We start from the raw sequence: 14,770 nt of genomic DNA on the forward strand, positions 1-14,770 counted from the left end.
ATACGAAAGAAGTAACACATTTCAGAAAAAAATATACATTTGCAAAATGCCAAACAATATAAAATAAGGTTTTTGTGCAAGCTGAACAATATTCAGATCAAGAAAATCTTAATTATATTGATAAATGACAACAAAAGCTCTGTTTTGTATTTAAATATAAACTCAATTGCTCTAGAATACTGACAGTTTTGGTCATCTGCTTGGAATGAATATTCGTTTATACAAGCTGTCATCAGCAATTTTGATTTAGTTGGTTGGTTAATATTTATCTATGGTTTTAATGATTGGATTGATTTTTAAATAGATTTCAGTAATATAAATATCATACAAGTTTCTGTTGAGAGCTCGCTGTTTTTGTATGTGTAGTTTATCAGGTTGATGGGAGTAAATCTCTGGGCCCTGTTACTGCATTTTATCAGAAGTCAGGGATGTGCAAAGCCCCTGCCCCTTTGCACTCATTTGCCCAAGTGTCCTTTCTTGCTTGTAGAAAAAAAGTCCAACGAATTTCATTTTTTTTCGCCACTTGACGATTCTGCTTCTGGATTTAGTACAGATCTCCTGTTAGGAAAAAAAATGTTGTACCTAACTGATCTAATCTGAGCACAAGTGCCCGCCTCCTATTTGTTGTTAAAAGCTGTGAAAAAAGCAGCGATAAGCAACGTAGACTACTACACCTGTGGAAGTCATGTTAAACATTTTTGAACGGTGAGAAGATACACAGATTTTTCAGGACTTTACAAAAGTAACACACCAAGGGTGTTGTACTGAACACTTTGTGTTTAAGAAAGATTATTTTCATTCTCTGACATTACAAACCGACAAACTCGCCACATTGTGGCCAGCAGCCATATCACCCTGCAACTCACAACTGGCAACCCACTGAAGCTAAGCAGGTGTGATCCTGGTCAGTACCTGGATGGAACACCTCATGGGAAAAACTAAGGTTGCTGCTAGGTGTTATAGGTGTTAGCTGGGCCAGCAGGGGGCACTCTCCCTGCGGTCTATGTAGATCCTAATGCCCCAGTAGAGTGACGGGGACATTATACTGAAAAAAGGTGCCATCCTTCAGATAAGACGTAAAACCAAGGACCTGACTCTCTGTGGTCATTAAAAATCCCAGGGCGTTTTTTGAAAAGAGTAGGGGTGTAACCCCAAAGTCTTGGCCAAATTTCCCGTTGACGTTACCAATCATAGCCTCCTAATAATCCCCATCTATGAATTAGCTTCATCACTCTGTTCTCCTCCCCACTGTTAGCTGATGTGTGGTTAGTGTTCTGGTGCACTATGGCTGCCGTCACAACATCCAGGTGGATAGTGCACATTGGTGGTGGTGGAGGGGAGTCCCCATTACCTGAAAAGCGTTTTGAGTGGAGTGTCCAGAAAAGTGCTAAATAAATGTTAGCAATTATTATTATTGTTTGCATGCCTACTTAGTTAGCTAGATTTGAGATTTTCTAAAATCTTTCCTAAAAATTAGTTTGAATCTTAGTTACAATAAAGTTAAAATTCCTTAAAGACAGTAATAATAACATTAATTCCTTAAATTTAATAATAAAAGTAATTTTCTAAGCCTTTTTCTAATCAACAATTCTTGCAGTAAAGTTTTTTTTATATTTTTGTGTGTGTTATCAATTTTATTTGCTACTGTATACTACAGTATGTACCACTTCTCTAAAGTCTGTAAAACAGCTTCTAGTTTAGTAAATTTACTTGAAGTTTTGATTCATTGGTGAAATCTTTCAGGACATGAGACAAAAAGTTGTAGCAGGCATTTTAGTTTTTAATTTTGGTTTTGCAAGTTTTTCTTTTTTCAAAAAGAATTACATTTTATTCCTGTTGATAAAAGGTTTATAAAGCATATACAGAAGGATTGAGGGTTGTGAGGTCTACAGAATACTGAGTCTGCAAGATATCTGTATATTTGGATGAGTGATTGGAAAAACATTGAGTGTTCTGTAATAACCTTTGAAGCAAGTAACAGACTCCAAAGGACACATTTTTTTTCCTTTACACATACAGTACAAAGTAAAAAAGTAATTTGTGACCAGTTGCTGCTTTCTTTTCCATTAAGATGCAATTCTATTTTACTATTCACCATGCTAAGTTTAGAATGACTTTGTAGACAATGCGATAGAAGTCATTCAGTGCTTCAACACGGAAATAAACAAGCCCTATGGGATGGTGAAGAAGATACAGTATATATGGTTATCAGGAATGATGAGGAATTCCTGAATCACACTTTTAAAGGAGAAGTCCATTGGATATTCAAAAACTGCAAGGAGCAGTTAATATTTTGGCTAAGATAATCTGCTATTTGAAATCTTTGCAGTTTTGTTCTGAATCACTTCATAAATGCAACATGCATTTTTCGCCTAAATATGCAGATACAGTACAGTACCTGGCTAATATATTTGACTGTAATGAGAGTGAAATGCCTCTAGAGCTCATAATGGTGTTACATTATAGTTTATTTACACACCTTTGTACCCCTTTGTAAATAAGATTCTGTTTGCATAATTTTAGTTTGTCGGTTTTACTTATCCTGCAATAATGCCACAGCTCAGTGAAAAAGGGAGATGTGGTACAGTATGTTCTGACCATGTCTGTGGCAGTAATGTCACAACATAAAGTTGCTAATGTATCTACAGTAGGGTCCACGTTTCCATGGTCAGCAGAGACCAGTAGCACCCCAAAATCATATAATCAAGCTTCGGGTAAATGTTGATGGTGGTCTCCCTGGACAGTGTTATGATGACAGATGACAGTTTACTCAACCCACTGTTACAGCAACACCATTTTCAGGAGAATCACATTCAACTTAAATGCTTACCAGCAGCCATATCACCCTGCAACTCACAACTGGCAACCCACTGAAGCTAAGCAGGTGTGAGCCTGGTCAGTACCTGGATGAGAGACCTCCTGGGAAAAACTAAGGTTGCTGCTGGAAGAGGTGTTAGTGGGGCCAGCAGGGGGCACTCAACCTGCGGTCCATGTGGGTCCTAATGCCCCAGTATAGTGAGGGGGACACTATACTGTAAACAGGCGCCGTCCTTCGGCTTGAGACATAAAACTCTCATGACGGGGACACTATACTGTAAACAGGCGCCATCCTTCGGATGAGATGTAAAACCAAGGTCCTGACTCTCTGTGGTCTTTAAAAATCCCAGGGCGTTTCTCGAAAAGAGTAGGGGTGTAACCCCGGCGTCCTGGCCAAGTTTCCCATTGGCCCTTTCCAATCATGGCCTCCTAATAATCCCCCTCTATGAATTGGCATTACATTGGCATTACATTACTCTGCTCTCCTCCCCACTGATAGCTGATGTGTAGTGAGCGTTCTGGCGCACTATGGCTGCCGTCGCATCATCCAGGTGGATGCTGCACATTGGTGGTGGTGGAGGGGAGTCCCCATTACCTGTAAAGCACTTTGAGTGGAGTGTCCAGAAAAGCACTATATAAGTGTAAGCTATTATTATTATTATTATTATTATTATTATTATTACTATTACTGTCACACTGTCTAAATCTAAATTCAGCCTTCTGCACTGGGCTGCTTTATCACCAGATCATTCCCAATCGAACACCAATGGAAGGCGGGTAAGAACACTCAGCAGAATCAACTTACTGTTATTTGTTTTTCTGGCTATTGCTTTACACATAAAATGAAAGAACACCCCTGGGATCTTTGAGTATATTCTCTGCCAGTCAATGCCAAGCAATCTGCAAGTTATTCTTGTATGTATTGGTTGGGACATACATCAATCACTTTCATAGGATTACTGACCTACGTCTACCATGTAAGACACACTTGACTTCGTTAAGTTTATTCTCAGGAGCACACTTACAATAGATCGGACATCCCTTATGAACCTTGTAGATGTTTTAGTATAGATTATTTTTTCCATCACTTTAGTTACTGGGAATTTGTATGCTGGGTTATTACTGGGAGTGTTTAGGCTACCTGAAACATAACAAATACGTATAACAAATGTGTTTTTTTTCTTTCTGTGTTTGGACTTGATTGTAATTTTATACCAATATCTTACCACATATTGAGATATTTTTTAAAATTGGCTTGAGATATGCAAACCTTTTTATTTTGCAACTTACATTAAATAAAATACCAACAGTAAAATTTAGATTTAAAAAAAATTTCATAGGAAATAAATTGTACTACAATGTGAAGTACAATATATGCCAAGTGTCTGATAACAAAAATGTTTTTTGTAAAAAGTAATCTGAAGAGAGAAATGGAAATAAAAGAAATAAAAAATGGGAATAAAAGAAATTCAACTGACAGAAAATGACAGAATAAAACTTATTTCACAGAGGATATTTTACAAAGGAAAATCTTTATGAAAGCATGAATGTTATGTACATTAAGGACATCAAAAGAAGTAACACTTTCACCAAACTGCTGGATTTCTGTACCATGCTGTAGAAGGCCAGTTTTTGAGGGAACTGTAATAATAGCCCATCTGCTACTAAAGGCCATCAAAGATAAATGTGTATTAGATACACTGCATGATCATTGATTATTGGTGGTGGTAAATACTATACCACATTCTCACATGGGTGTAATTAGTGTACTGTATATAAATGTATATAAATGTTTGGGATCAGAGGGGCTTAGATGATGTTTGTGGGTGGTTGGGTTTTAGGAGGCAGTCTAGGGAGGCTTTTGAGGAGCTCTGTTTGACAGATTAAGGAATAATGCCTCCTGCAGTGCCCAGTTTTTCTCAATTTAAATTAAATTACAATAAATTTCCCATTGAAATTTTTCTGTCACACATGCCTCTTGAAAATCAGAATTAAACATTTATAGCCAGTCTATTCAATGCATGCAGCACTATTTATCTCATACAACAGACAGTATTTTATGTTTGGGGTTTTGATTTGTATTATCATCACATTGTATTATCACAACTGAATATCCCATTGGACACATTTTCCTATTGATAAGATTTATTGTAACTACAGCGCAGAGATAAAGTATAATGCCAAAATGCAATCACATCCATACAATACAATTGAATTCTTAAACAAAAAAAAAAGACTGCGACCACATCAAATCAAAGCAAGGATTAGTAGCAAAAAGAAAATACAGAGCAAGACAAGGACAAGGTCTCATTAAACTATCTTTTAAAAGTTAATGTGGTATCTAAGTGTTTCATTCCATTATGGGATTCTGCATTTTGTGTATTATTTTTTTTTTTCAAATTACTGCAATGACACACCTTCATTTTTTGCAATCTTTCCTGTTTTCCTAAAAAATAAAAAGCTGTTCTGACCAGTTCATGAAATATTCATCACCTAGCAACTAACCCTATATGTGGTAAAATAATTACTTTTTTGTAAAAGGATTGATCCTGTGATTGCACAGCTGAAAATATTTGTGTATTCTCTGTGAGAAATGTACTACTACACAGGGCCACTGTCAGTGGCTGTGCAAGGTTCCACCATTAGAAACTGTGCATGTTAAGGAGCCACAAAAGGATTTTGTAATATACAGGTAAGCTCCCTGACAGCCAAAAAAGATAATAGTATGTGTGCTCTTGTTAAAAAATAGCACTAATTAAATATCTATAAATGACACTAAGAGCATCATGTTTAACAGGAACCTATGGGTTATGATCAAAATACTTCTGAACCAGACAACAAAAACTGAAATCTTCTTAAATTGTAAATTGCCTGTAAAGCATTCAGTCAGCATTCAGACATTCAACTAAACAACAAATACATCATACATTCTTAATAGATTCACACAATTCACAATCTTTGCTTAACTGTGTTTGTTTCTCTATTCTGTTCAATCAGATTGATCCCTCCTCAGTTATTTAAGTGTTAGTGGGAAGGTCTGATCCAGATCGTGATGATTCCAGAAAAAATGCTGTTTTTCTCAGCATAAACATATTGCCTAATATAAGCAAGAAAATGGGCCAACATATTGAGCCACAGTATTTCCATTTAGGTAGTATTTTATGTGTGCTGTTAGAATGAGGAAATGCATGGATAAACTTTGGCTTCTGGCTAATAACTAACACTGGGCTACTTTTCAAATATGAGTGTTGACTAAGCAGAATCTATCAGTCTTTGGAACTGTATAATAGTATTAATCTGATTCTAGCATGATAGCCAACTCTAATGTGAAAATGTCTTTTGGAAATATTGATTCTTGATAAAATTCTTGATATTGAGAGTATAGCAAGAGGAACATAAGCCTCAACAGAGAACAATATCACCTTAGGATCACTTAACACACAGTTACTGTACAATATATTAATTTTTATGATGCAGGTAACGAAGCTTTAAAAAATATAATGTAGTACAGTACATTGTCATTACCTTCTGAGTTTTAAATGCATAATTTAGTGTTAGTACTGTAATTCAGAAGACATTGTATATTTTTTTCCTTCTTGCTGATATAACTTGCAGTTATACTGTAGTACTAAAGAAACACCTTTCTCTACTTTGACAGTAGCACACTTAATTTCACAAAAATAAGCTCTTAGGCTGCACAATTTATTCGTCTGCAAAGGAACAGGTGAAGGTTTATTCCAAAAAGAAAAGAGACACAACATTTCAGCTGTGGAGCCTTCTTAAGGTATGGAATTGAGGGATCTGATAAGGTTAGTTATAAAAGAAAGATGATGCGGTGCTGTTAGCCATAAAAAATCGTTTGCTTCTTTGATGTTGTTGTCAGAGTAATCTGTTGTTTGAGGGAGAAAATGGTAGATAGCATTAATTTCTTGGAATATTTTTGAAGGAGTCTCTGAGTCTAATTCTGGGTGGTGTCTGAGTCAAAGGAAAAGGTGTTAAATTTCAGACAAAATACTGTACTTTTGGAATGATATTATAACAACAGCATTTGTAAAAGGTATTGCTGCGAAGAGACAGAATTCCAGTTTGATATGAGAAGGGCAGTAGCCCAGGGAGGAGGAGGAATGACAAAGAGGTCTAGAAAAACATTTAGCGGAAGACAAAGTGGGTTGTAGTGGAAATGGATTGAAGGATGAAAAAGGCTCCGCAGCCGAAACGTGTCTCTCTTCTTTTCAGCATGGAATAAATCTTCACCTGTGCCTTTACAGCCTATGAATGCTGACGCAGCTACCTACTCAAATTTGTTAGCCTGTTAGTTATGTAGATATTTTGTTCTCACAGTTTGTGGTGATGTTTTCTTCTCATTGTTAACAATAACATTGTAAAATTTGTACTTTTTTCAAAGCAGTACTGCATTCTTTGAATTAGGGAACTGTGGAACCTCTCTTTTTATGCTGTATGAACTTGTGCCTTCTATGGGAACAATCATTATTCTTTACCCTATTGAATATGATTTACTTTTCCTAATATGGTCCTTTTGTTATATTACAGTCTTCACTGGGTTTTATCAAAGTTTAATAAAAACCCACCAAACTGCCACTTCCACTCTTCCTATTTATAGCCAAGCAGAAGCCTTCAGTCTGAGGCTGTATGGTTGTAGATCTCACTTAAATATAAAATCAGCAATTCACGTTTTCTTAATATTATTTTATTAGAATACTTGTATATCCAGTGAATGTATTTAGTTGTGGCAATTTTTAGATGATTAACATTTTTACTTGACTATCCTTAAATTTATTTTATGAGTTTTCCTGAACCTCAGACTCACACCCATGAAAGATAGGCTAGACTACATTTTACATTTTAAAACTGTAAATAATTGAAAGCCAGAGGCATTCGCTCTCATGACTTTGTAAAACAATCTGGATTATTAGTTCCACCTTTTAATTTCTTAGCTCTGATGCCTTTAACTGTGAGCTGCATGCAGAGCATATGTAGAGGCTTAAGGTAAGCAAGAAACTCAGGCCTTTTCAGATTTCAGAAGAGGTTCTACAGATTTAAATTCAATCTGAGTCAGCTCAAGTTCAATCACCTAAGACAGGTAATTAAGAGAGATAAGTTAAACTAGCCTCATTTCATCCCTTAATGCACAGCAGCATCACATTACCAATGAAATGTTGCTGGTTTAGTCAGCTGTGTCTGCTCTGAAGGATTCCAAGGTTTAAGTGTAAAATAAAACTAAAAAGAAGTTTGGATTAGATGTGAGGGGAATGGAAATGTTTTGTTGGGTCATTCTTGGGGTTTGTAACTGTGTGGAATTTTGTATGTACAGTATCGAGACTTCTGGTAAATACAGTAGATGAATACAAATGTCACAGCTTAAAAAAATCATAGTACAACCTATGATGTCTCTATGGGAGATGTCTTACATTGGTTTTCATTCGCTTATTTAAATTTTGGATGTTGCCAAATATTGGGCATTGGTTATTGTGTTACAAAATGCATTTCTAATCCAACTTTCCAATGTCAAATTCCTAAGGATCCCAAATAAAGCCACAAAGTGAACCGGTTATTCATATTTTTTTTCTGACATGGTAAAATACATTATACCTATACGGGTTTTTTTTGGATGTTGGTTTGTGCAGAACTACTAGGGAACTGCAGTTTTTACATGTTGATTGTATTTGTATTGTATTTTTTCTATTGTATTTGTGAGATACAGTAGTCATGTCTTATTCAAACATTCAGTTCTCCATACTCATGCCAAAGCACTTGCTTGAGTTTGCATTGAAATTTAGTGGAGCTTAATTCTGAAAAAAATATTGAATAAAGAAAATGTTTTTTTTTACTGTTTTCTGAACAGCTCTATTAACTATTATGTTAACAATTGCATGTTCAGTTATCAACATTCAGAACAAAACATAAATAACAGATACTATGATGAAGCAAATCCCAACAATCACAATATAACCTTTTAGAACAGATTTGTATAGATGAGCAGACTGCAACTTAATGACTTTATTTAAACATGTAAATTGAAAGAGTATGTTGATGTTTTCTGAAAAGGAATGCTGACCTTGACAATACAAAAATGATCATTCAAAAACAGAGTGGAGGTGTAGTAACTCATTAGATTAATTGTGTTTAGCTTAAGACATAGAGTACAAAGCATGTCAATTGAAAACTTGTAGGAATACAGCATGCGCATCACAGGAAAGGCAGATGTAGATGTAATTTCAAGGTGACTGACTACATGTCTGTTCCAAAATGCCATTAGAGGCTTGTCATTAAATAAAACGCAATACTTAATTTTAATTATAAGGATATGAAAAAAAACATCAAATAAGATCAAACTCTTTTACAAGACATTTTCTGTGTATCCAACTTCCTAAGCTAAAAATTGATAATTTCTCATAGTATTCAAACAATAATTGTGATGCCATGGGACATGTCCAATGTTTACAGGCAGGCACACCCTTCACAGACTGTTGGGAAACCTTTTCACCTTTTTTACTCCACCTTATACACACTCTCCTCCGAGAGGAGAGGCCGCCTCATCAGGACAACTAGAACTGAGGAGTGTCTTACTCTTTCTCCAAGCCTCCGGCTCACAGACTCTCTGGCCCAGAGTCTCATACTCATACACACCACCATCCTTTCATGATCTCCTCCAAGAGGTCATCTTGAGGTTAATTCATGTCGCTGATACCCATAAACCTCAGCTCTGCGTCTTTGTTGTCTCTTAAGATAATCCCTTTCAAGGAGAAGCAGTGGAACTTACCCATTCACGTTTGGTTGGACCAACTCTATGGTTTCCATATCTTACAGGCGGGCCGACATGGCACTGGCCAAGGCTGCTGCTCATCGTGATACTTCCTGCACTTCGATGTCTCATAATCTCTAGAACCCTAACTGCTCCTAGACACCGTACACAAAGCCTCCTGCTTGTTCTTTTATTTGGAGCCTCTTGCTCCCTCAATGTCACAGACATCTCACTTGGAGCCTCCTGCTCTTCTCTCTCTTCTCTCCCAGAGCCTCCCACTCCTCTACTCACAGCTCTCTTGGAAGGGCTACTGGCTCACTCACTTTCTACCTGTCAGCCCTCAGACCTCCAGGACTGCTTCCAGACGCGGATATCTCTACCTTGTGCCACCAGGCTGGGTCTTACAATCACAACACTAATAACACTCTCCAGCACCTCAACCTCACGCCCAGACTCATAACACTCATTTCACAATCTGCTGTCTCCTCATTCTCGCATCACAGCCTGTTCACTTGCATCTGCCGGCACACTTCTCTCTCATGCCCAGCAACTACTACCTTTACTCGTAACTCACACTTTGTCAGAGGCCTGCAGCCAGTTAGACCCTTTCTCCAACCTCATGTTTTGTATTGAAAGGGTGAAGGTCCCTCTATCACACTCCTACTTTCTGGAGCCCAGCCTCAACATCTTTACACTAAAACTCTCAGAGACAGCTTCTGATGCACATTCCCTATGCCCAAACTTCACTGTCTTCTCACATACCAGCATTGGTGATACATGTAATGTAATTGCCATTAGAGGCTTTTCATCAAATAGCATTGGCCTCACTGTCACCACAGAATGCCTACTCCCAGAAGTTAACAGCCAGATAGACCCAATACCTCATATTGCCATGGGGATTGCACACCTACTCTCAGCTCCATCCCGCCGGTTCGTCCCGCAACACCAGGGCGTGAAACCGGGTCTCCGGAGTAGCGATTCTTTACCTCCCTCAACCCAGGTGGCTGAGGTCCCTGCTACGTGCAGGGAGGGCGATGACGTCACCGTGCCCAAACTAGCTCTGCTACATATACAATACAATCAATGTCACTGCCGACAACTAAATACCAAGGAATACCAAGAGGCGGAATATTTTGTTTAAATAATCTTGCATTATTTAACAACTGTATGACATTAGCCTGACATTTTACATAGAAATCTACTTTTAATCATATGTTGTTGCCAATGGTAAAGCAAAATCTAATTGAATCAGTGTTCATGTTACTTAACCACTGATTACTTACTTGAACCTTGATTAATTTACCATTCATGACTGTGATACAGGGGCATCACAGTGGCATAGTGGTTGTCATTGCTGCCTCGCAGCATTGGGGTCCTGCGTTCAGTTTCTGGGGTGCTGTCTGCGTGGCGGATGTATATTCTCCCCATGTGAAAATGGATGGATGGATGTGATACAGTCTAATGACTTTTGCATAAGTACTGAATCACCTTATTAGTGAGAGAGTTCAATGAGCACAGGTAACCTATTGAATATCATGCTTGTTGAAAATCAGAGAAGATGTTCTGTTTATTAGGAGAACAATGCATTTGTGCCATTGGTATGTTTGGTTACTCACAGTCAATATTCACTTCACTTCATTTTCTGCAGGACAACAGGTTCTCATACTGCACACATAAAAACAGATTTTTGTTCAATTTAAATTGTAAACAGTTGTGAGATGGTTTGGGATGGCATGTGGCATGCAGAATTCAGAGCCAAGTGAAGAGGAACATTTACCAGAGAAATGAGACAAAATCCGAAACACATAAAGCATGCATCACTATGACTATCACACAGTGCACAAGTAGACTATAACGAGTAGATCTCTTGTTGATCAACCAAGTTGATAACAAATCATTATAAGCATAATCAATTTATAATTGTATCTCTGATATGTACAGTATATGCAAAACATTTTCAGTGTAACTGCTACAAATAAGATTTTGTCATTTTTTTATTACTGTGGATTAAGACTCTTATACAGTAAGTACTTTCTTTTCATGCACAGAATATACAGAATGTAGTATATTGTATAGCATATTCTTTATACTGTATACTGCTATGCAGAAGTCTGAGAGACTTTGCATTGTCCTGTTAATTCACTTTTCATTTTTTATGCATGAATATACTTCTATGGCCAACTTCCATTTAGGAAATTCAGTTAATCCTGTGAGATCTTTATTCTGTAGTTCAAACATACGGTAACTACAAAATAATCACAAATAACCATTTATTAATGGAAGTGCAAAAAGGAAGAAATGATGTTAATGGCAATGAGTTAATTAGATTTGACAGATGAATCTGATGGAATCACCACTGCATCATTACAAGTTGCTTACCTAAGTACAGTTATACCTTGAGTTCATATATTTTTCATGCATTCTGATTATTGTCAGTTAAAGATGACTAAATTACAAGCTTGATTTTTTTATCATCTCAAATAATGTATTAATTGCTGATAAGTTTACGAAACAAATAGAACACATAGTAGTGGTCATAAATAAATTGTTGATAGTCATAGTATACATACAGTATATGGTAACTGATGATTGTTTTCAATGCCTAAGTCTTTTGCACTGTAGTATATACTGTATAGTACACTACTGTAATATTGTACCTGTTGTCTGACATATTTCATTCAATATGATCCGAGTATTTTATTGTTTTGAGTTGAATACACATCCCAGTGAGCCTATATTTGATAAAGCTAATAGAAAATGAATGGATGGACAGATGTTTAAACCTAGTGTTTAATGGGTTGACCAGTATATCTGTTAATATAATACTGAACAGTATTACACTGTACATGTCTTAATGCTTTTGACTTAAAATGTCCTGCTGTGAATTTATGCATTTTAAAATGAATGTTTATGAATATTTAAAAGTCATAAAGACTTTTAGTGCTTAGGAGATACATTTTCTTTAGGCAAAAGTTCTGCTTTTATGAATAAATGCTTTATTTATTTATAGTTCAGTTAACAATACTAAAGTATACTATAACTACTTTGAAAAAGAAATTAAAAGGCAGCATATGCCTAATTCATTTTCATTTCTTTTGTTCACAGGAACCCGGACAAAGGAATTCAGTTCCTCATCTCTCGGGGCTTTATTCCGGACACTCCCATTGGTGTGGCACACTTCCTGTTACAGAGGAAAGGGCTGAGCCGCCAAATGATTGGCGAATTCCTGGGCAACAGCAAGAAACAATTCAACAGAGATGTTCTAGAGTGAGTACAGTAATAATGAAGAAGAGTTCTCTAAAAAAAAAACGTGTTATGAATCATAGCTTCCTTTTAACTACATCCAAACATTGAATATTCAAAAGTTTTTTTTTTTTGCTTTGCTGCAGTTTCTCGGTCTTAGACATTTGGCTTTCTCATCCCCATCAAAAAATAAAGTGCCTTCTCCAGGAGTAGGAAAAGCTCTGAGTATAGAACACAAGAAACATGAATATATTTTATGAACAACCCAGACAGTGATTATTATTTATGATTCTTGGTACATTTGCCTCTGTATAAAACAGAAATACAGTACACAACATGACCCCAAGAGTATGACTTATGAGATGATTTCATCATTATTTGTTTAAAAATAAGGTTTCTTCTAGATACTGTATACTGTAAGGGTTTGCAATCTCATAATTAGAGAATGGTAATGAATATAACCCCACAAATTAACACATAGCTTCACATTTTTTCTTTGGGGTGTGCTCACTACTGACACATTACACAAGATATTAAAATACCAGAGAAAAAAACAGCTTGGAAGACTAGTATGTATAATGTTCTCTAATGTCACTTCATTCACTTCAAGAATGGAAGGAACATACAGAACAGACTTACTGTCTCCAGAATTTCATGTTTTAATACTACAGTAGGAACATCTTTAATGCTGTGACTTTGGTTGCTTGGCTCTCTCAGTAGAACATTTAAGGTAATAAAGAGAAAAGAGCAATGACTTAAAGGGTGGAGAAGCCAGATTCTCCCACACACAGCCAGGTGGAATGTGACAAATATGAGGTAGTGTATAACAATAATAAAATATAAACTTATTGGACTAGATTCATTTTGTTTGGTTTTGTCTTTCCTTTTATGGATGGATATCAATGTAGAATTCAATGAGTTTTTACAAAAGTCAATTAAGTATAATACTGAGCGGAGTGGATTTCTTAAATTCATGTGGTTCTAATAACCATAACACTTCTGCTTCATCTATCCTAATATTATTTAATATAGTGCTTTATCTTTGGCCATCCTGCGGCTCCCTATCAGTTTGTTCATTGGTAAACATCTGAGTGAAATATTTATTTAATGCATTACAGTAGCTACTGTATTCCCATGATTTTATATATGCATATTTAATTTCCATTATTATCTGTTAGATTCTTTACTGCTCTTTTTGCTGTTGTAATACTAAAAATATTTCATATGTAATACTAAAATAATACTAATAAATGTTATCAATCGGTTTATTTTTATGATTTATATAGTAAGTCTAGAATAAGACTTGAAAGAAGCAACTCTGAAAACAAATCCAAAGTGCAGCATTGAGTGGACAGAAACAGTCCGAGATTTATGTGAAAGATTAAGTAAACTGAGGCAAGGCAAAAATAATTTCAGAAGAATGACACCTCTGTATTAAAACCTCTTTGAATCTGGCAGTACACTCTTCCATTAAGATGTACTGTCACCGTGTGTAATTACCACACAGCAGCAATGGTAATAGGAAATGTCTAATATGAAAAGATGCGTGACTGCACAAGCTATCAAGTTAGCAGTTTTGATTAAAAAAAGAATAATGCAGAGGAGGCACCATGCAAAGGAAGTAGTGAAGAAGAAACCATGTAGCTACAAGTGAGAGCTCTTTGAAATATCCGCCTACATGTGTGATATGTAACAAGACCTTCTCCTTCAATGGTAACTTTTTTTTAGATAGTCATGCTTCAGTGGCATTATGGCTTCCAAGCCTTGAAAGAGAAAAAAAGGCAACATGGGGGTTTGACAACTGCCTGTGAATGGGAGTGCCAGTAAATTGCTTGTAAGTACCGAAATGTCACAGAAGCTTTCTCTGGATTGGCAACACCCTCAGAGAATAACACAGAAGGTTCCGAGACCTCAGTCTTTCCACTTCGTTAGTAGCCAGCATCTTGT

At 36.4% G+C, this 14,770-nt stretch overlaps 1 protein-coding gene across 2 annotated transcripts in view; it reads left to right on the forward strand.

The window, feature by feature from the left end:
- Positions 1–14,770, forward strand: part of iqsec3b (IQ motif and Sec7 domain ArfGEF 3b) — a 239,637-nt gene that overhangs the window by 148,300 nt on the left and 76,567 nt on the right. For both annotated transcript variants that reach the window (XM_088646983.1, XM_088646984.1), the window contains exon 5: positions 12,686–12,847. In XM_088646983.1, the coding sequence (XP_088503109.1) occupies positions 12,686–12,847 (162 nt within the window). The remainder of the gene's footprint in view (positions 1–12,685; positions 12,848–14,770) is intronic.

Source organism: Lepisosteus platostomus, chromosome 9, assembly GCF_059453375.1.
Source record: "Lepisosteus platostomus isolate fLepPlt1 chromosome 9, fLepPlt1.hap1, whole genome shotgun sequence".
In the NCBI taxonomy this organism is placed as follows: Eukaryota; Metazoa; Chordata; class Actinopteri; order Semionotiformes; family Lepisosteidae; genus Lepisosteus; species Lepisosteus platostomus.